We start from the raw sequence: 23,456 nt of genomic DNA, 5'->3' as shown, positions 1-23,456 counted from the left end.
ACTACTCAGGGAGAATGCTACATCTGCACTCGGGCAGGATATGGAGGGCTCATCCCCTGAGGCAATGTGGGTACAGCTCAAATTCAGCTGGGAGCAGTTACACTGATAGGACTGTACTGTCGGCCCGTCAACAGCCGCTGAGGGATTGAGGAACAAATACGTGGGCAGAATATGGAAAGGTGCAATAACAGAGCTGCCATAGTCGGCAACTTTAATTTTCCCAATATTTACCGGGATTCCCTTAGACCGAGAGGCTGAGACAGGACAAGGGGGTGTCTTGAAACAGTACATGGACAGTCCAACTAGGGGAGGGGCCATACAGGACCTTGTACAGGTGAATGAGCCCACATTTCAGTGGGACAGCATTTTGGAAACAGTGATCATAACTCCTTAAGTTTTAAGTTAGCTATGACTAAGGATTAGTCGGACCTTGTGGGAAGGTATTAAATTGGGGGGAGGGCAAATAGCATCAGTATTAGGCAGGAGCTAGGGAGTGTAAACTGGGAGGAACTATTATCGGGCAAGTGCACATCTGACATGTGGGAACTGTTTAAAGACCTGCTCATCAATGCTCAGGACTGGCATGTTCCAGTAAGGAGAATGGATAAGGATGGCGAGGTACAGGACCCTGGGATAACAAGGGAAGTTATGAATTTAGTCAAAAGGAGAAGAGAAACACACATAAGGTTTAGGCAGCTGAGATCAGAAAGGGCCAGTGAGGAATATTAAGAAAGCTGGGAATTAGGAGAGCAAGAAGGGACCATGAAATGGCCTCGGCAAGTAGGGTGAAAGAGATTCCCAATTCTATACGTACATTAAAAACAGCAGGATCACTAGGGAAAAGGTAGGATCACTCAAGTATAAAGGAGGGAGCTCGTGTTTGGAGACAGAGGATGTGGGTAAGATCCTAAATGAATACTTTGTGTCAGTATTCACTCAGGTAAAGGATATGGAGGACAGTGAGATTTGTGTGGAGCATGCTACATACTCGGGCATTCTGAGATCGATAAAGAAGTTAACGGGGTGGCACAGTGGCTCAGTGGTTAGCACTGCAGCCTCACAGCACCAGAGACCCGGGTTCAATTCCCACCTCGGGTAACTGTCTGCATGGAGTTTGCACATTCTCCCTGTGTCTGTGTGGGTTTCCTCTGGATGCTCCGGTTTCCCCCACAGTCCAAAGATGTGCAGGCTCGGTGGATCGGCCATGCTAAATTGTCCGTAGTGTTCAGGGGTGTGTGGGTTATAGGGGGATGGGTCTGGGTGGGATGCTCCAAGGGGCCATGTGGACTTGTTGGGCCGAAGGGCCTGTTTCCACACTGTAGGTAATCTAATCTAAAAAAGTGGTGTTGAGTCTCTTGAAAAGCATTAAGGTGGATATGTTCCCCATGGCTTGATGGTATTTTTACAAAGTTACAGAGGGCTTTTCTAAACTTGGAGATTTAAACAGAAAATGTTTGTAAGCAGCTGCACAGAGAGCTGATGAATTGAAACCTGTTTATCAAAGGGTTATACTGTTAGTAGGCAAAGCAGCATTTTTACCAAAACAAGATAACAAGGTGTGGAGCTGGATGAACACAGCAGGCCAGGCAGCATCTTAGCAGCAGGAAGGCTGACATTTCGGGCCTAGGCCCTTCATCAGAAGTGGGGGAGGGGAAGGTGGTTCTGAAATAAATAGGGAGGGGGGGAGGTGGATAGACGACGGATAGAGGAGAAGATAGGTGGAGAGGAGACAGACAGGTCAAAGAGGTGAGGATAGAGCCAGTAAAGGTGAGTGTAGGGGAGGAGGTAGGGAGGAGATAGGTCAGTCCAGGGAGGACGGACAGGTCAAGGGGGCGGGATGAGGTTAGTAGGAAGGAAATGATGGTGCGGCTTGAGGTGGGAGGAGGGGATAGGTGAGAGGAAGAACAGGTTAGGGAGGCAGGGATGAGCTGGGCTGGTTTTGTGAAGCAGTGGGGGGAGGGAACGAACTGGGCTGGTTTTGGGATGCGGTGGGGGAAGGGGAGATTTTGAAGCTGGTGAAGTCCACATTGATACCATTAGGCTGCAGAGTTCCCAAGCGGAATATGAGTTGCCGTTCCTGCAACCTTTGGGTGGCATCATTGTGGTACTGCAGGAGGCCCATGATGGACATGTTGTCTAAGGAGTGGGAGGGGGAGTTAAAATGGTTTGCAACTGGGAGGTGCAGTTGTTTATTGCGAACCGAGCAGAGGTGTTCTGCAAAGTGGTCCCCAAGCCTCCGTTTGGTTTCCCCAATGTAGAGGAAGCCACACCGGGTACAGTGGATGCAGTAGACTCATGGCGATGGGCTGTGGGCCTGCTCCAGTGAGCTGCAAAGCTTTGGGTGGCTACATCAAGGAATTTGGTGCAGTAAAGAAGCACAGCTGAGGGTGAATGCTGCTGCCAGTCTGGAGCACGCATTGCGCCCCCCCCGCAACCCCCACAAACCTCTGCCCCATCTGCCTCCCCCGTCACTCCCACATCTCTCAGACTTTACAGTGCAGGGGTTGGGGGCTGGTGTGTGTGACATGGGGGTGTGGGGATTAGAGAGGGACAGGAGGGGGGGGAGAGGTGGTGGTGGGTGCCGAGGCGAATAGGGAATTTGAAGTGGAGGGGTCAGTGGGGAAGTGCTGGGTTGGAATGTTGCTTAGACATCAGGACCCACAGGCTGAGGTATTGGATTGAGGTACTGGGTCACTGACAGAGAGAATCAGCGAGAGGACAGTGCTGGGTATCTCTGTTCCCTGAATGACATCAGGCGCAAAAACACAGCGGCTACATCGTCAGCAGGTCAGGGGCTAGAAATCCTGCAGCGAGTAACTCAACCACCTGACTCCCCAGAGCCAGTCCCACCATTTACAGGGCACAGGTCAGGAGTGTGATGGAATACTCCCCACTTGCCTGGGTGGGTACAGCCCCGACAACACTCCCAGAAGCTCGACACCGTCCAGGACAAAGCAGCTGCTTAATTGGCCCCAGGTCCACAAACATCCCACTCCCCCCACCACCGACGCTCAGTCGCAGCAGTGTGTACCATCTACAAGATGCTCTGCAGAAACTCACCAAAGATCCTCAGGCAGCACCTTCCAAACCCATGACCCCTTCTGTCTAGAAGGACAAGGGGCAGCAGGTACAAGGGACCCCCACCCCCTGCAAGTGCCCTCCGAGCCACTCACTGTCCTGACTTGGGGAAAATCACCGTTCCTTCCGCGTCACTGGGTCACAATCCTGGAATTCCCTCCATCATGGCACTGTGGGTCAAGTCACAGGAGGAGGACGGCAGCGCATCAGGAAGGCAGCTCACCCCCACCTTCTCAAGGGGCAACTAGGGACGAGCAATAAATACTGGGCCCAGCCGGCGGCACTCACATCCCACAGAAATGAACAAAAAAACTTACACACTCACCTGGCACAGTGACACACACTCACCTGGCACAGTGACACACACTCACCTGGCACAGTGACACACACACCTGGCACAGTGACACACACGCACCTGACAAAGTGACACACTGACCTGGCACAGTGACGCACACACACCTGGCACAGTGACACACACTCACATGGCACAGTGACACACACTGACCTGGCACAGTGACACACACGCACCTGACACAGTGACACACTGACCTGGCACAGTGACACACACTCACACCTGGCACAGTGACACACACACACCTGACACAGTGACACACTGACCTGGCACAGTGACACACACAAACCTGACACAGATACACACACTCACATGGCACAGTGACACATACTCACATGGCACAGTGACACACACTGACCTGACACAGTGACACACTCACCTGGCACAATGACACACACTGACCTGACACAGTGACACACTCACCTGGCACAGTGACACACACACACCTGGCACAGATACACACACTTACCCGGCCCAGTGACACACACACACACCTGGCACAGATACACAGACTCACCTGGCACGTTGACACACACACACCTGGCACAGTGACACACTCACCTGGCACAGTGACACACACACACCTGGCACGGTGACACACACTGACCAGCCACAGTGACACACTCACCTGGCACAGATACACTCACCTGGCACAGTGACACACACTCACCTGGCACAGATACACACACTCACCTGGCACAGTGACACACACTCACCTGGCACAGTGACACACACACACCTGGCTCAGTGACACACTCACCTGGCGCGGTGACACACACAGATGGCACGGTGACATACACTGACCTGACACAGTAACACACTCACCTGGCACAGATACACACACTCACCTGGCACAGTGACATACTCACCTGGCACAGATACACACACTCACCTGGCACAGTAACACACACTCACCTGGCACAGTGACGCACTCACCTGGCAAAAATACACACACACACCTGGCATGGTGACACAATCATCTGGCACAGTGACACAAACAATCACCTGGCACGGTGACACTCACCTGGCACAGTGACACACACACACCTGGCACAGTGACACACTCACATGGCACAGTGACCCACTCACCTGGCACAGTGACACACACTCACACCTGACACAGTGACACACCTGGCACAGATACACACACACATCTGGCACAGTGACACACACTCACATGGCACAGTGACACACACTCACGTGGCACAGTGACACACACACACCTGGCACAGTGACACACACTCACATGGCACAGTGACACACACACACCTGGCACAGTGACACACACACACCTGGCACAGATACACACACACACCTGGCACAGATGCACACACTTACCCGGCCCAGTGACATACACTCTCACCTGGCACGTTGATACACACACACCTGGCACAGTGACACACACACGCCTGGCACAGATACACACGCTCACCTGCCACAGTGACACACACACACACCTGGCATGGTGAAACACTCACGTGGCACGGTGACACACACTGACCTGGCACAGTGACACACTCACCTGGCACAGATACACACGCTCACCTGCCACAGTGACACACACACACACCTGGCATGGTGAAACACTCATGTGGCACGGTGACACACACTGACCTGGCACAGTGACACACTCACCTGGCAAAGATACACACACTCAACTGGCACAGTGGCACACTCACCTGGCACAGATACACACACTCACCTGGCACAAATACACAGGCTCACCTGGCACAGTGACACACACACACCTGACACAGTGACACACTGACCTGGCATGGTGACACACACTCACCTGACACAGTGACACACACACACCTGGCACGGTGACACACACACACACCTGGCACAGTGATACACACTCACATGGCACAGTGACACACTCACCTGCCACAGTGACACACACATGCCTGGCACAGTGACACACTGACCTGGCACAGTGACACACACACCTCGCACAGATACACACACACACCTGACACAGTGACACACACTCACCTGGCACAGCGACACACTCACCTGCTACAGTGACACACACTCACACCTGACACAGTGACACACTGACCTGGCACAGTGACACACACATACCTGACACAGTGACACACTGACCTGGCACAGTGACACACACACACCTCGCACAGATACACACACACACCTGACACAGTGACACACACTCACCTGGCACAGCGACACACTCACCTGCTACAGTGACACACACACACCTGACACAGTGACACACTGACCCGGCACAGTGACACACACACACCTGACACAGTGACACACTCACCTGACACGGTGACACACACACACCTGGCACAGTGACATACTCACCTGGCACAGATACACACACTCACCTGGCACAGATACACACACTCATCTGGCACAGTGGCACACTCACCTGGCACAGATACACACACTCACCTGGCACAGTGACACACACTCACCTGGCACAGTGACACACACTCACCTGGCACAGTGACACACACGCACTTGACACAGTGACACACTGACCTGGCACAGTGACACACACTCACACCTGGCACAGTGACACACACTCACACCTGGCACAGTGACACACTGACCTGGCACTGTGACACACACACACCTGACACAGATACACACACACACCAGACACAATGACACACACTCACCTGGCACAGTGACACACTCACGCGGCACAGTGACACACTGACCTGGCACAGTGACACACACACACCTGACACAGTGACATACTCACCTGGCACAGTGACACACACTCACCTGACACAGTGACATACTCACCTGGCACAGATACACACACTCACCTGGCACAGTGACACACACGCACTTGACACAGTGACACACTGACCTGGCACAGTGACACACACACACCTGACACAGATACACACACTCACATGGCACAGTGACACACACTGACCTGGCACAGTGACACACTCACCTGGCACAGTGACACACAGGCACCTGACACAGTGACACACTGACCTGGCACAGTGACACACACTCACACCTGGCACAGTGACACACACTCACATGGCACAGTGACACACACTCACCTGGCACAGTGACACACAGGCACCTGACACAGTGACACACTGACCTGGCACAGTGACACACACTCACACCTGGCACAGTGACACACACTCACATGGCACAGTGACACACACTCACCTGGCACAGTGACACACTCACCTGGCACAGTGACACACACTGACCTGACACAGTGACACACTCACCTGGCACAGATACACACACTTACCTGGCCCAGTGACACACACACACCTGACACAGATACACACACTCACATGGCACAGTGACACACACTCACATGGCACAGTGACACACTCACCTGACACAGTGACACACACTGACCTGACACAGTGACACACACCTGGCACAGTGACACACACACACCTGGCAGAGATACACACACTTACCCGGCCCAGTGACACACACTCACACCTGGCACAGATACACAGACTCACCTGGCACGTTGACACACACTCACCTGGCACAGTGACACACACACACCTGACACAGTGACACACTCACCTGGCACAGTGACACACACACCTGGCACAGATACACACACTGAACTGGCACAGTGACACACTCACCTGGCACAGATACACACACTCATCTGGCAAAGATAAACACACTGACCTGGCACAGTGACACACTCACCTGGCACAGTGACACACAGGCACCTGACACAGTGACACACTGACCTGGCACAGTGACACACACTCACACCTGGCACAGTGACACACACTCACATGGCACAGTGACACACACTCACCTGGCACAGTGACACACAGGCACCTGACACAGTGACACACTGACCTGGCACAGTGACACACACTCACACCTGGCACAGTGACACACACTCACCTGGCACAGTGACACACACACACCTGACATAGTGACACACTCACCTGGCACAGTGACACACACACCTGGCACGGTGACACACACACACCTGACACGGTGACACACACTGAACAGACACAGTGACACACTCACCTGGCACAGATACACACACTCACCTGGCACAGTGACACACTCACCTGGCACAGATACACACACTCATCTGGCAAAGATAAACACACTCACCTGGCACAGTGACACACTCACCTGGCACAGATACACACACTCACACCTGACACAGTGACACACTCACCTGGCACAGCCATTCTGAAACTGCTCTGTTGCTTGGTAATAGAGTGTGATTGCCACCCGAGCGTCAGCATCGAAAGTAAACTCCACATTGTAGTAGACCTTGGGTTTTGGGAGTTCCTGTCCTGGACTCTTCGCCTCCTCACTGCACCTGTCAGGGAGAACACACTTGGGTCAGAGCCCCAGAGAGACTACTCAGACATTGCAGAGTGTGAGTAAGGTCAGCATGCTCCACAACTCTCCACATATAAACACACAGCTTCCTATACCGCGCTGCAATGTACAGCTTCCTGTACCGCGTGCAATGTATAGCTTCCTGTACCGTGCTGCAATGTACAGCTTCATATACCGCGCTGCAATGTACAGCTTCCTGTACCATGCTGCAATGTACAGCTTCTTATAGCGAGCTACAATGTACAGCTTCCTATACCATGCTTCAATGTACAGCTTCCTATATGATGCTGAAATGTACAGCTTCCTATACCATGCTGCAATGTACAACTTCCTATACCATGCTCCAATGTACAACATTCTATATGATGCTGCAATGTACAGCTTCCTATACCATGCTGCAATGTACAGCTTCCTAAACCATGCTCCAATGTACAACATTCTATACGATGCTGCAATGTACAGCTTCCTATACCGTGCTCCAATGTACAACATTCTATGCGATGCTGCAATGTACAGCTTCCTATACCAAGCTACAATGTCCAGCCTCCTACATCCTGCTGTGTGTGCTGCTTTGTGTCTGGAGCACTCACTTGGCACTAACACCTTCAGTTCTCCTACAGCCGTCTATCACACTGAGGGGTGACTGATCCTGGGGGACCCTGTCGATCACACTGAGGGGTGACTGATCCTGGGGGACCCTGTCTATCACACTGAGGGGTGACTGATCCTGGCAGACCCTGTCGATCACACTGAGGGGTGACTGATCCTGGCAGACCCTGTCGATCACACTGAGGGGTGACTGATCCTGGCAGACCCTGTCGATCACACTGAGGGGTGACTGATCCTGGGAGACCCTGTCTATCACACTGAGGGGTGACTGATCCTGGGGGACCCTGTCTATCTGACTGAGGGGTCAATGATCCTGGGAGACCCTGTCCATCACACTATGAGGTGACTGATCCTGGGGGACCCTGTCGATCACACTGAGAGGTGACTGATCCTGGGAGACCCTGTCTATCACACTGAGGGATGACTGATCCTGGGAGACCCTGTCTATCTCACTGAGGGGTGACTGATCCTGGGGGACCCCGTCTATCTCACTGAGGGGTGACTGATCCTGGGGGACCCTGTCTATCACACTGAGGGGTGACTGATCCTGGGGGACCCTGTCTATCACACTGAGGGGTGACTGATCCTGGCAGACCCTGTCTATCACACTGAGGGGTGACTGATCCTGGGGGACCCTGTCTATCACACTGAGGGGTGACTGATCCTGGGAGACCCTGTCTATCACACTGAGGGGTAACTGATCCTGGGGGATCCTGTCTATCACACTGAGGGGTGACTGATCCTGGGGGACCCTGTCTATCTCACTGAGGGGTGACTGATCCTGGGGGACCCTGTCTGTCACACTGAGGGGTCACTGATCCTGGGAGACCCTGTCTATCACACTGAGGGGTGACTAATCCTGGGAGACCCTGTCGATCACACTGAGAGGTGACTGATCCTGGGGGACCCTGTCTATCACACTGAGGTGTGACTGATCCTGGGAGACCCTGTCTATCTCACTGAGGGGTGACTGATCCTGGGAGACCCTGTCTATCACACTGAGGGGTGACTGATCCTGGGGGACCCTGTCTATCACACTGAGGGGTGACTGATCCTGGCAGACCCTGTCTATCACACTGAGGTGTGACTGATCCTGGGAGACCCTGTCGATCACACTGAGAGGTGACTGATCCTGGGAGACCCTGTCTATCACACTGAGGGGTGACTGATCCTGGGGGACCCTGTCTATCACACTGAGGGGTGACTGATCCTGGGGGACCCTGTCTATCACACTGAGGGGTGACTGATCCTGGGGGACCCTGTCTATCACACTGAGGGGTAACTGATCCTGGGGGATCCTGTCTATCACACTGAGGGGTGACTGATCCTGGGGGACCCTGTCTATCTCACTGAGGGGTGACTGATCCTGGGGGACCCTGTCTGTCACACTGAGGGGTCACTGATCCTGGGAGACCCTGTCTATCACACTGAGGGGTGACTAATCCTGGGAGACCCTGTCGATCACACTGAGAGGTGACTGATCCTGGGGGACCCTGTCTATCACACTGAGGTGTGACTGATCCTGGGAGACCCTGTCTATCTCACTGAGGGGTGACTGATCCTGGGAGACCCTGTCTATCACACTGAGGGGTGACTGATCCTGGGGGACCCTGTCTATCACACTGAGGGGTGACTGATCCTGGCAGACCCTGTCTATCACACTGAGGTGTGACTGATCCTGGGAGACCCTGTCGATCACACTGAGAGGTGACTGATCCTGGGAGACCCTGTCTATCACACTGAGGGGTGACTGATCCTGGGGGACCCTGTCTATCACACTGAGGGGTGACTGATCCTGGGGGACCCTGTCTATCACACTGAGGGGTGACTGATCCTGGGGGACCCTGTCAATCACACTGAGGGGTGACTGATCCTGGGGGACCCTGTCGATCACACTGAGGGGTGACTGATCCTGGGAGACCCTGTCGATCACACTGAGAGGTGACTGATCCTGGGGGACCCTGTCTATCTGACTGAGGGGTGACTGATCCTGGGAGACCCTGTCTATCTCACTGAGAGGTGACTGATCCTGGGAGACCCTGTCTATCTCACTGAGGGGTGACTGATCCTGGGGGACCCTGTCTATCACACTGAGGGGTGACTGATCCTGGCAGACCCTGTCTATCTCACTGAGGGGTGACTGATCCTGGGAGACCCTGTCTATCACACTGAGGGGTGACTGATCCTGGGGGACCCTGTCTATCTCACTGAGAGGTGACTGATCCTGGGAGACCCTGTCTATCTCACTGAGGGGTGACTGATCCTGGGGGACCCTGTCTATCACACTGAGGGGTGACTGATCCTGGGGGACCCTGTCTATCACACTGAGGGGTGACTGATCCTGGGAGACCCTGTCTATCACACTGAGAGGTGACTGATCCTGGGGGACCCTGTCTATCACACTGAGGGGTGACTGATCCTGGGGGACCCTGTCTATCACACTGAGGGGTGACTGATCCTGGGGGACCCTGTCTATCACACTGAGGGGTGACTGATCCTGGGGGACCCTGTCTATCACACTGAGGGGTGACTGATCCTGGGGGACCCTGTCTATCACACTGAGGCGTGACTGATCCTGGGAGACCCTGTCGATCACACTGAGAGGTGACTGATCCTGGGGGACCCTGTCTATCTCACTGAGGGGTGACTGATCCTGGGAGACCCTGTCTATCTCACTGAGGGGTGACTGATCCTGGGGGACCCTGTCTATCACACTGAGGGGTACCTGATCCTGGGAGGCCCTGTCTATCACACTGAGGGGTGACTGATCCTGGGAGACCCTGTCTATCTCACTGAGGGGTGACTGATCCTGGGAGACCCTGTCTATCTCACTGAGGGGTGACTGATCCTGGGGGACCCTGTCTATCTCACTGAGGGGTGACTGATCCTGGGGGACCCTGTCTATCTCACTGAGGGGTGACTGATCCTGGGAGACCCTGTCGATCACACTGAGAGGTGACTGATCCTGGGGGACCCTGTCTATCACACTGAGGGGTGACTGATCCTGGGAGACCCTGTCTATCTCACTGAGGGGTGACTGATCCTGGGAGACCCTGTCTATCTCACTGAGGGGTGACTGATCCTGGGGGACCCTGTCTATCACACTGAGGGGTGGCTGATCCTGGGAGACCCTGTCGATCACACTGAGAGGTGACTGATCCTGGGGGACCCTGTCTATCACACTGAGGGGTGACTGATCCTGGGGGACCCTGTCTATCACACTGAGGGGTGACTGATCCTGGCAGACCCTGTCTGTCACACTGAGGGGTGACTGATCCTGGGGGACCCTGTCTATCATACTGAGGGGTGACTGATCCTGGGGGACCCTGTCTATCACACTGAGGGATGACTGATCCTGGGAGACCCTGTCTATCACACTGAGGGGTGACTGATCCTGGGGGACCCTGTTTATCACACTGAGGGGTGACTGATCCTGGGGGACCCTGTCTATCACACTGAGGGGTGACTGATCCTGGGGGACCCTGTCTATCACACTGAGGGGTGACTGATCCTGGCAGACCCTGTCTATCTCACTGAGGGGTGACTGATCCTGGGGGACCCTGTCTATCACACTGAGGGGTGACTGATCCTGGGAGACCCTGTCTATCACACTGAGGGGTGACTGATCCTGGGAGACCCTGTCTATCACACTGAGGGATGACTGATCCTGGGGGACCCTGTCTATCACACTGAGGGGTGACTGATCCTGGGGGACCCTGTCTATCACACTGAGGGGTGACTGATCCTGGGAGACCCTGTCTATCACACTGAGGGATGACTGATCCTGGGAGACCCTGTCTATCACACGGAGGCGTGACTGATCCTGGGCGACCCTGTCTATCACACTGAGGGGTGACTGATCCTGGGGGACCCTGTCTATCACACTGAGGGGTGACTGATCCTGGGGGACCCTGTCGATCACACTGAGGGGTGACTGATCCTGGGAGACCCTGTCTATCACACGGAGGCGTGACTGATCCTGGGGGACCCTGTCTATCTGACTGAGGGGTGACTGATCCAGGGGGACCCTGTCTATCTGACTGAGGGGTGACTGATCCTGGGGGACCCTGTCGATCACACTGAGGGGTGACTGATCCTGGGGGACCCTGTCTATCACACTGAGGGGTGACTGATCCTGGCAGACCCTGTCTGTCATAGTGAGGGGTGACTGATCCTGGGAGACCCTGTCGATCACACTGAGGGGTGACTGATCCTGGCAGACCCTGTCTATCTGACTGAGGGGTGACTGATCCTGGGGGACCCTGTCTATCACACTGAGGGATGACTGATCCTGGGAGACCCTGTCGATCACACTGAGGGGTGACTGATCCTGGGAGACCCTGTTTATCACACTGAGGGGTGACTGATCCTGGGGGACCCTGTCTATCTCACTGAGGGGTGACTGATCCTGGGGGACCCTGTCGATCACACTGAGGGGTGACTGATCCTGGGGGACCCTGTCTATCTCACTGAGGGGTGACTGATCCTGGGAGACCCTGTCGATCACACTGAGGGGTGACTGATCCTGGGAGACCCTGTCTATCTCACTGAGGGGTGACTGATCCTGGCAGACCCGGCACCATGAACATTCCCACTTTACTTCCTTACTTGACCAGTCGCAGTGTGTCTTTCCGGATGTTTATCAGGCTCCGCAATGTCTTCACAGGATCGTGAGGCGGCGGAGCTGCATAGGGAAACTGCAAAAACACAAAACACAGAAAAAAATCCAATCAATTGTTTTATCGGAGAATAGAGTTTTTGATTTGAGACCGAGTGTTGGTCAAATAACATCTGCAGAAGCAGCTTTTCCCAGAGACTCTAGCAAAAGGTTCCTAGCCATAAGACCATAAGACCATAAGACATAGGAGTAGAAGTAAGGCCATTCGGCCCATCATGTCCACTTCGCCATTTAAATCATGGCTGATGGGCATTTCAACTCCACTTCCCTGCACTCTCCCTGTTGCCCTTGATTCCTTCTGAGATCAAGAATTTGTTGATCTCTGCCTTGAAGGCATCCAACGTCCCGGCCTCCACTGCACTCTGCGGCAATGAATTCCACAAGCCCACCACTCTCTGGCTGAAGAAATGTCATCTCATTTCAGTTTTAAATTTACCCCCTCTAATTTTAAGGCTGTGCCCACGAGTCCTAGTCTCCCCACCTAACGGAAACAACCTCCTAGCGTCCACCCCTTCTAAACCATACATTATCTTATAAGTTTCTATTAGATCTCCCCTCAACCTTCTAAACTCTGATGAGTACAATCCCTGGATCCTTAGCCGTTCATCATATGTTAAACCTATCATTCCAGGGATCATCCGTGTGAATCTCTGCTGGACACACTCCAGGGCTAGTATGTCCTTCCTGAGGTGTGGGGCCCAAAATTGGACACAGTATTCTAAATGGGGCCGAACTAGAGCTTTATAAAGCCTCAGAAGCACATCGCTGCTTTTATATTCCAACCCTCTTGAGATAAACGACAACATTACATTCGCTTTCTGAACCACGGACTCAACCTACAAGTTAACCTTTCGAGAACCCTGGACCAACACTCCCAGATCCCTTTGTACTCCTGATTTGCGAATTTTCTCACTGTTTAGAAAATAGTCCATGCCTGTATTCTTTTTTCCAAAGTGCAAAGCCTCACATTTACTCACATTGAATTTCATCAGCCATTTCCTGGACCATTCTCCTAAACTGTCTAAATCTTTCTGCAGCTTCCCCACCTCCTCAGTACTACCTGCCTGTCCACCTATCTTCGTATCATCGGCAAACTTGGTCAGAATGCCCCCAGTCCCTTCATCCAGATCATTAATATATAAGGTGAACAGCTGCAGCCCCAACACTGAACCCTGCGGGACACCAATCGCCACTGGTTGCCATTCCGAGAAAGAGCCTTTTATCCCAACTCTCTGCCTTGTCAGACAGCCAATCCTCAATCCAAGCCAGTAGCTCACCTCGAGCCAGCAACAACCTGCTCAGAACAACCTGCTCAGCAACAAGGTATGTTCAAGTAAAGTGGTACAGTTGCTGCAGGACTGGGAAGGTGATCAGCTGTAGACTGGATATGAACAAAATAGTGTAGGGTGTTTGAACAGAGAAAGCATGGGAAGATGGCAGGAAATGGAGTAACATTAAGGAAAGCTGGGAGAACAGTTCCATCCATTGGTTTGCTCAAGGCACAGAGTGGCTGATTCCCTTCTGAAACATCCCTGGCTTCTCCAATTCAAATATACAACTTACAGCATCTGCTGAGGGAAAGAAACAGTGTTTTCCTACAGGTTTAATATGGATTACAGCAGAGAGCCGAGAAAGAGAGAACTCTTTGGCAGCTGCAGACCTGCTGGCTTCTCTCCTGGTATGACAAAGTTCTCTCTTTTTTTCACAGCCTCATCTGTTCAGCTCCCTGACAACCAATCACATAATTGAGAGAACTGGTCCCTACTCCAAAACCAATCAGCTCCACATGTAAACTATTCCTTGGTTCCAGTTCCTCTGCATATTGGAAACCAGCACGACACAAACAGAGTTCACAAAAGGTCTCAAATTCCTTACTTTTAACACATGTCGCCATCCTTGTAAATCTCCATGTTTCAGAGATCTTTTTCTCATTTCAGTCCAGTTTTAAAATGCACAAACTTAAAAACACATGGACTTTACTCTGAGGAACACCTTTTCCAAAAATGCACAACCTACCGATAGAAATAAAAATGCTCCTCTATTGTACTTTAAAGGGTCACCCCTTATTTTTAAACTATGCCCAAGCTCACCCACAGGGGGCACTATCCTTTCAGCAGAATCCCTGTCAATTCCCCACAGGATCCTCCATGAGGGGCGGCACGGTGGCTCAGTGGTTAGCACTGCAGCCTCACAGCGCCAGGGATCCAGGTTCGATTCCAGCCTTGGGCAACTGTCTATGTGGAGTTTGCACATTCTCCCCGTGACTGTGTGGGTTTCCTCCGGGTGCTCCGGTTTCCTCCCACAGTCCAAAGATGTGCAGGTTAGGTGGGTTGGCCACGCTAAAATTGCCCATTGTGTCCCGGGATGTGTAGGTTAAGTGGATTGGCTGTACTAAATTGCCTGTAGTGTTCAGAGATGGGTCTGGGTGGGATGCTCTGAGGTTTGGTGTGGATCTGTTGGGCCAAAGGGCCCATTTCCACACTGTATGAATTCTATGTTTCAGTGAGATCACCTCAAAAATCCAAAGGAAACAGGCCCAGTCTAGAGATTCTGCTTCCTTACGGAAGGATGTCAATGTGGAGGATGCTGCTCGAAGAAGATTTAGAGACTCATACCTGGAATGGGCAGGTTGTTATTTTCTGAGTCAAGGTCAAACAGACTGGGGCTTTGTTTCCTTTGGAGTTTAGAAGGTGATTTTACTGAAACATGGAGGATCCTGAGGTTTCTATACCATGCTACAATGTATAGTTTCCTATACCATGCTGCAATATGCGGGTTCCTATATCACAGGTCCAGTCTGCCCAATATTTTCTCAGAAAATAATGACCATTCCAGATTTAAATTGTTAAATCTCCTTTGAACAGTGTCCAGCCCACTGACATCTTTCCATAAAGACAGAGACTAATAGAGTACAAACTATTCCAGATTACTCACCAACATTTCATGTAAAGCTGAAGCAAAATTCCCACCTTTAGTAATTCCTCACAACAATCTGCAACTTTTCATTTGCCCCTCCTTCATTGTTTCCTGATGTAAGAAACTATCACAAAGTCCCGAATCAATGTGCTACACTCCCTGGAAGAGGAAGGCGATGAGTTGAGATTATCTCTCTCTTCCATCCTTCTCAGGAAAGGATAAACATGTTGGACACAGCAAGGAAGGATTGCAACTCTGGCCCCTGAGGGTATGATAACCTCCTGATTACCTGTGCCCTGGAGAGTGTGGTTTCTGGATTTATTGGGATCAGTTCCACACTGGTTCAGAAATGAGAGAAGAACATTCCAGAACTCAATTAGAAACTGTAAGTGAATCATCATCAATGAGGAAACAGCCCATGTTCCCTATGGAGTTCCTGTTGGCACTACAGCCTGCAGGTGAAATGGGAACTTTAAATAACAACGGGATATTGCGAACGTCACGTCCCCATTGGTCCAAGTCTCAGATAAACACGTGCTTCTGGCGGTTGAATGTGTTAGAATAATAAAGACGTACAGAAGATGTGCACTGCACAACACTCACGGGCACTGGGCGGAGTCCCAGAAAATTGAGGTCACTGTTCTCTCCAAACAGGTAGCCTTCAGGATGAGTCGAGTCGAACCTCTCTCCTCCCATGATGAAGTGACTGGCAAAGTAATTTCCTGAAAAAAGAAAACAGTGCCCACCCCCGTCCCCCCCACCACACAGGGGGAACGGAGCGAACACCATGAAACAAACTGATCGCTCAGTGTCATGCTCCCGAGAAAAGGGTCAGTGTTTGTGTGTGCGGGATCCATGAGGGGCAGCCTCTGTTAGAAACCCTGTGATAGGGGCTTGGTTTTAAGTTTGGGATAATAAGAACTGCCAATGCTGGAGTCAGAGATAACACAGTGTGGAGCTGGAGGAACACAGCAGGGCAGGCAGCATCAGAGGAACAGGAAAGTTGAAGAAGCGTCCAGACCCGAAACAGCGACTTCCCTGCTCCTCTGACGCTGCCTGTCCTGCTGTGTTCCTCCAGCCCCCACACTGCGTTATCTCTGACTTCTCAGTTTGCAGTGTAAGTCATCTCTGAACGCCAAGACAAGAGAGATCATTGTGTGTTGGTCATGAGTGTGATGTTCACTACCAACAAACTCCACACCCTCCTTGCAATACCCTCCTCAGCTTGTGCACATGCAATAGGGTTAGGTTTAACATTAGGCTCAGGTTAGAGTCAGTACTTCACAAATCCTGACAGTGACTGCACACTGAAAACATGAGGAGAACTTCCTGTGGAACTAACTCCTTTCTACAGTCACACCGTAAGGTGCAAACTCCCATCGCTCTGTCCCTGAAATACTGAGTTCATAAATGTGCAAGGTCAAATGTTTCTATAATGATAAAAACACACTTTTATAAACAGTTTATACATCATTTAGAAATGTTTTTATCTTCATTTCACTCTCGGTGTTAATCCATCCACTGATTTCAGAAAGTCCTCCTAGTTTAGGAAAGCAGTCTAGTAAAGCTTTTAGGGAAATAAAAGATGTGGTTTAATGTCTTAACCTGCAAAAAATCCAGGTTTTGGAAAAAACTATGAGGCCTTATAATGATGGTTACCTAGCAACTCCTCTGTGCTTCATTTTCAGTTTCAAAGATCTGGGGAGTCAGAATGGAGAATACCTCAAAACCTGCAGGAAAAGCAAGGATTTGAATCTCCTCTTGTCTGAAGTACTTGAAACTTGATAAGTTCCCACATCAAAGTATTTTAACTATTTTGGGAACCCTGAAACATTGAACAGTGATGACTTTCCTGGGAGTGAGAGCCTGCAATAGGGTTCCATCAAAATGAAGACACTGTACAATCAGTCTACCACTTTCAGTAATTCAGGTTCATCAATGAGAAATTCACTTAATTTATGAGAATTTATCAAGATCTCACTTTCTATTTCAGACCAATGGCCAATGAGGGTGTCTTGCTTTTTCCCTGTTCACGCACCACCTTTGCAGAGCTGAGCTGCTTTGTGGGATGTGAGTATCATTGGCTGAGCCTGTATTTATTGGCCGTCCCTAATTGCCCCTTGAGAAGGTGGTGGTGAACTGCCTTGTTGAGCCGCTACAGTCCTCCAGGTGTGGGTTGACCCACTATGCCATTAGGGAGGGAATTCCGGGATACTGACCCAGCAAAAGTGAAGGAACGGCAATATATTCCCAAGTCAGGACAGTGAGTTCTGTGGGAGGAAGGGGTGCTGCCTGAGGATCTTTGGTGAATTTCTGCAGAGCATCTTGTAGATAGTACACACTGCTGCGACTGAGCGTCGGTGGTGGGGGGAGTGGGATGTTTGTGGATGTGGTCCCAAACAATGGGCTGCTTTGTCCTGGATGGTGTTGAGCTTCTTGGGTGTTGTTGGGGCTGCACTGATCCAGGCAAGTGGGGAGTATTCCATCACACTCCTTACTTGTGCTCTGTAGATGGTGGGACAGGCTTTGAGGAGTCAGGAGGTGAGTCACTGTTCACAGTATTCCCAGCCTCTGACCTCCTCTTGTAGTCACTGTGTTTATGTGGTGAGTCAATTTCAGTTTCTGTTAAATGGCAACCCCCAGGATGTTGATAGTGGGGGATTCAGTGATGGTAACACTGTTGAATGTCAAGGGGTGATGGTTAGATTGTCTCTTGTTGGAGATGGTCATAGTGTGGCATTTGTGTGGCATGAATGTTACTTTCCACTTGTCAGCTTCCGAACAACAGTTGCTTTATCATAGATGCCCTACAGAGTGGAAACAGGCCCTTCAGCCCAACAAGTCCACACTGACCCTCAGAGCATCCCACCCAGACCCATCACCCTATAACCCACCTAATCTACACATCCCTGGGCACTACGGGCAATTTAGCGTGGCCAATCTACCCTAACCCTGCACATCTTTGGACTGTGGGAGGAAACCGGAGCACCGAGAGGAAGCCCACGCAGGCACAGGGTGGAATTGAACCCGGGTCCCTGGCACTGTGAGGCAGCACTGAGCCACCATGCCACCCCTGTGTTCTGCAAACACCCTCTCTCCTCAACCCCCAAAATCCCTCCCCCAATCCCCCTCAGCCCTCCCCCAAATCCCCTCCCACAAGACCCTTCCCAAAACCCTTAATCCTCCCAAAGCTCCCTCCTCTCAACCCTCAAAACATCTGCCCCAGATCCTTCCCCCAATTACCCTCCCCCTTTTATAGATCCCCACCCCCAAAACCCCTCCCCAAAGTTAAAGTTACCCACCACAACAACCCTGTTCTTTTTACATCTTTCCATAATCTGCTTCCATCTCTGTCCTCTATCTCCTGCTGGCTATTGGGAGCCCACCATAGTGACTGCACCGTTCTTTTTCCTGAGCACTACCCATACTGCCTTGCTGGACCGGCCCTCCAAGATGTCCTCCCTCAGTGCAGCGGTGACATTCTCCTCAATCAGTAATGCTTCTCCCCCACAGTTTTTATATCCGTCTCCATCTCACCTGAAACAGCTACACCCTGCAACCGGACTACCACTCCTGACCTTCTCTCAACCAAGTTTCTGTGATGCTCCATGTACTCATCCAAGCTCTAAGCTCATCTTCCTTACCTGTTACACTCGTGGCATTAAAATAAATCTAATAAAGATCGCCAGTCCCACCATGTTCATGAACCAGCCCTCCTGTTCTTCCTGTTAGACTTACTTCACTTAATCTTTGCCTTCCCCTCAATCCCTCCACTTGCTGACCTACTGCTCTGGTTCCTAGCCCCCACCACACCCAGTGTCACTAACAAACCTTGTGTCCCTCCAGTTTAGGTACAACCTGACCTTCTTGTACAGGTACCCCCTGCCCTGGAAGAGATCCCAATGATCCATTTATCTGGATCCTTCCCTCCTACACCAGCTCTTTAACCATTTACTTACTGCATTCTCTTTCTCACTGGCATGTGGCACAGAGAGTAATCCTGAGATCATACCCTGGATGTCCTGCTTTTCAGCTCCCTACCTAAATCCCTAAATTCCCTTTGCAGGATCTCATCCCTCGGTCCACCTATGTTGTTGGGACAAATACGGACCATGACCTCTGGCTGCTCATCCTCCCACTATCAGAATATTGTGTCCCTGTCAGAGATGTCCTTCACCCTGGCACCAGGGAGGGGACACACTATCCTGGAGTCTTGCTCATGTACATAGAAACATCTGTCTGTTTCCTAACGACAGAGTCCCCTACCATTACAGCTTGCTTAGAAAGTCTGCTATACAACAGAGGTACTGATCTGCCTGCTGTTGTTTGCCCCCGACAGTACCCAATACATTACAAGATAATAAAGTGTGGAGCTGGATGAACACAGCAGGCCAAGCAGCATCTCAGGAGCACAAAAGCTGATGTTTCGGGCCTAGACCCTTCATCATCATCCAATACATTATCCCTGTTTGAGAAGGGAATGGTCACAGCAGAACCCTGCACTGCGTGCCTGCCCACCCCTCCTGGTGGTGACCACACCCCTGAGATACAATAAAGCTTTCTGCTTCGTGTTTATTCCTCAGTGAGTCCAGTCACTGCTCTAACTGATCCATGTGGTTTGCAGTTGGACACACTTCCTACAGGCCTCGCTGTCAGGGACATTTAACATCTCCCTGATCTCTCACATCTCGGGGGAGGTGCAGGCCACTCCATTAACTGCCATGATACGGTCTGGTAACCACTGCATTAAAGAGTGTGCTGTGCTGTAACCCAAAGCCCAAAGACATGACTTCCCTTGAATGAAGCCATGCTGATTCTGCTTGATTAGATTATTATTTTCCTGTGCTCTTCTACTGCATCCTTAATAATTGATTCCAAGGCTCTCCCAACAACAAATGTTAGGCTAATGGGGTTATAGATACCAGCATTTTGCCTCGCTCCCTTTCTCAACAGCAGTGTTGCAAGATCTGTTTTCCTTGGCACACCTCCTCAATCCAGGGATTTTTTGAAAATTACATCCACGATCTCTGTAGCTACTTTATTTAGAATGGTAGGATGCGAACCATCAGGGCCAGAGGACCTACCTGCTTGTAGCCCTATCTAACAAAACTTCTTTACTGACAGTGATGGGACATAATTCCTCTCCTGTATTCGTCAGTATTAATTCCAGAGAGAACACAAATTTCTCTCAGCTAGTGTTCATGGTCTCTTGGTCACAGAGATCTCCTGGTTATGATGTATTTAATCCTGCTCCATTCATTCCTGGTCCCTGTTCCCTGTCACTGAAACATGGAAAACAGGTGCAGGAGTAGGCCATTCAGCCCTTCAAGCCTGCTCTGCCATTCAGTTTGATGTTGGCTGATTATCCAACTCAATATTCGGTTCCCACCTTTCCCCCATTTCCTTTGCTTCCGATAGCCCCAAGAGCTATATCCAAGTCCTTCCTGAAATTATACAATATGCAGGCCTCGACAGTTTTGTTGATAGTGAATTCCACAAGCTCTCCACTCTCAGGATGAAGACATTCTCCTTATCTCAGTGGTAAATGGTTTAACCCTTATCGTTTGACAGTACTGGGCTCCCTGGTTATCGGGAACATCCTGTGATATTTACCCTGTCTGGTCCTGTTAGACTTTTACAGGACTTGATGAAATCCTGCTCATTCTTCTAAACTCCAGTGAACGTAATCCTAACTGATCCAGTCTCTGCTCATATGTCAGCCCTGCCTTCTGGGGGATCAGTCTGGTAAACCTTTGCTGCACTCTCTCCAGCAAGAACATTCTTCCTCAGATAAGGGGGTCAAAACTGTACACAATATTCCAGGTATGGTCTCACCAAGGCCCTGTGTAATCACTCCTGTACACGAAACCTCTCACTATGAAGGCCAACATCCCATTTACCTTCTTCACTGCCTGCTGCACCTGCACACTGACCTTCAGTAACTGGTGCACGAGGATACCCAAGTCTCATTGCTCACTCCCCTTTTGTAATTTAAAGTCAAGTAATAAACTGCTTTGCTGTGTTTGCTCCCAAAGTGGATAACCTCACATTTATCCATATAATACTGCGTCTGTATTGCATTTGCACATTCACTCAGTCCGTCCAAATCATACTGAAGCATCTCTCCATCCTCCTCACAGCTCACCCCACCCCCGTACTCAGCTTTGCGACATCTGCAAATTTGGAGATATTACATTTAGTTCCCTAAATCAGTAATACATATCATGAATAGCTAGCACTGATCCCTGGGGTACCCTGCTATTCACTGGCTGACACCGAGAAAAAGACCCATTCATTCCCACACTTTACTTCCTGTCTGCCAGCCCGTTCTCTATCCATCTCAATACACTACTCCAATCCCGTGCGCTTTAATCTTACACATTCAGATCTTATGGGAGACTTTGTCAAAAGCCTGTGGAAAGTCCAAATAAACCACATCTACTGGCTCCCCTCAACAACTCTATCAGTTACATCCTCAGAGAATTCCTGTCGAATTGCGAAGCATGGTGTTACTTTTGTAAATCCGCGTTGGCTCAGTCCAATACTAAATAAAAACCAAAAGAATTGCATATAAATCAAGAATAAAAACAGAAGTTGCCAGAAAAGCTCAACAGGTCTACCAGCATCTGTGATGAAAAAATCGGTATTAAACCAGAGTTAATCCGAAGGATTACTGGATGCGAAACACTGACCCTGATTGTTTTTCTTCACAGACGCTGCCAGACCTGCTGAGCTTTTCCAGCAACTTCTGTTTTTGTTCCTGACTGTTACTGCTTTCCAACTACTCTGCTATTAAATAGTTTAGAATGGTATCTAGCGTGTTCCCCACTAATGATGCCAGGCTGGCGGGTCTATTAACTTCCAATGCTCCCTCTGTCTCCCTTCTTAAACATTACCTACCCTCCACCTGCTGGAGCTGCTCCCGAGCCTACAGCAGCTTGGAACTTGATCACCAACGCATCCACTACTTCTAGGGCCACTTCATTAAGTACTCTGGGATGATGAATATCAAGGCCTTGGTCATTTCCCTGGGATTCATCAGCTTTCAATCCCATCAATTTTCAACAAAAGAACAAATAAAATTACAGCACAGAACAGGCCCTTCGGCCCTCCAAGCCTGTCCCGATCAAGATCCTCTATCTAAACCTGTCGCCTATTTTCCAAGGGTCTGTGTCCCTCTGCTCCCTGTACATTCATGTATCTGTCCAGACATATCTTAAATGACGCCATCGTGCCCGCCTCTACCACATCCACTGGCAATGCGTTCCAGGCACCCACCACCCTCTGCGTAAAGAACTTTCCACCCATATCTCCCTTAAACTTTCCTCCTCTCACTATGAACTCATGACCCCTAGTAATTGAGTCCCCCACTCTGGGAAAAAGCTTTCTTTTATCCACCCTGTCTATACCCCTCATGATTTTGTAGACCTCAGTCAGGTCCCCCCTCAATCTCCATTTTTCTAATGAAAATAATCCTAA

At 50.8% G+C, this 23,456-nt stretch overlaps 1 protein-coding gene across 2 annotated transcripts in view; it reads right to left on the bottom strand.

Annotated features, from left to right (window-relative positions):
* rnf157 (ring finger protein 157) overlaps positions 1-23,456 on the bottom strand; it is a 72,048-nt gene that overhangs the window by 45,980 nt on the left and 2,612 nt on the right. For both annotated transcript variants that reach the window (XM_059653569.1, XM_059653568.1), the window contains exons 2-4: positions 16,581-16,699; positions 12,992-13,080; positions 7,605-7,751 (exon numbers count right to left, since the gene is read on the bottom strand). In XM_059653569.1, the coding sequence (XP_059509552.1) occupies positions 7,605-7,751; positions 12,992-13,080; positions 16,581-16,699 (355 nt within the window). The remainder of the gene's footprint in view (positions 1-7,604; positions 7,752-12,991; positions 13,081-16,580; positions 16,700-23,456) is intronic.

Source organism: Stegostoma tigrinum, chromosome 22, assembly GCF_030684315.1.
Source record: "Stegostoma tigrinum isolate sSteTig4 chromosome 22, sSteTig4.hap1, whole genome shotgun sequence".
Lineage (NCBI taxonomy): Eukaryota > Metazoa > Chordata > Chondrichthyes > Orectolobiformes > Stegostomatidae > Stegostoma > Stegostoma tigrinum.
This window is presented reverse-complemented; position numbering and strand designations above follow the sequence as displayed.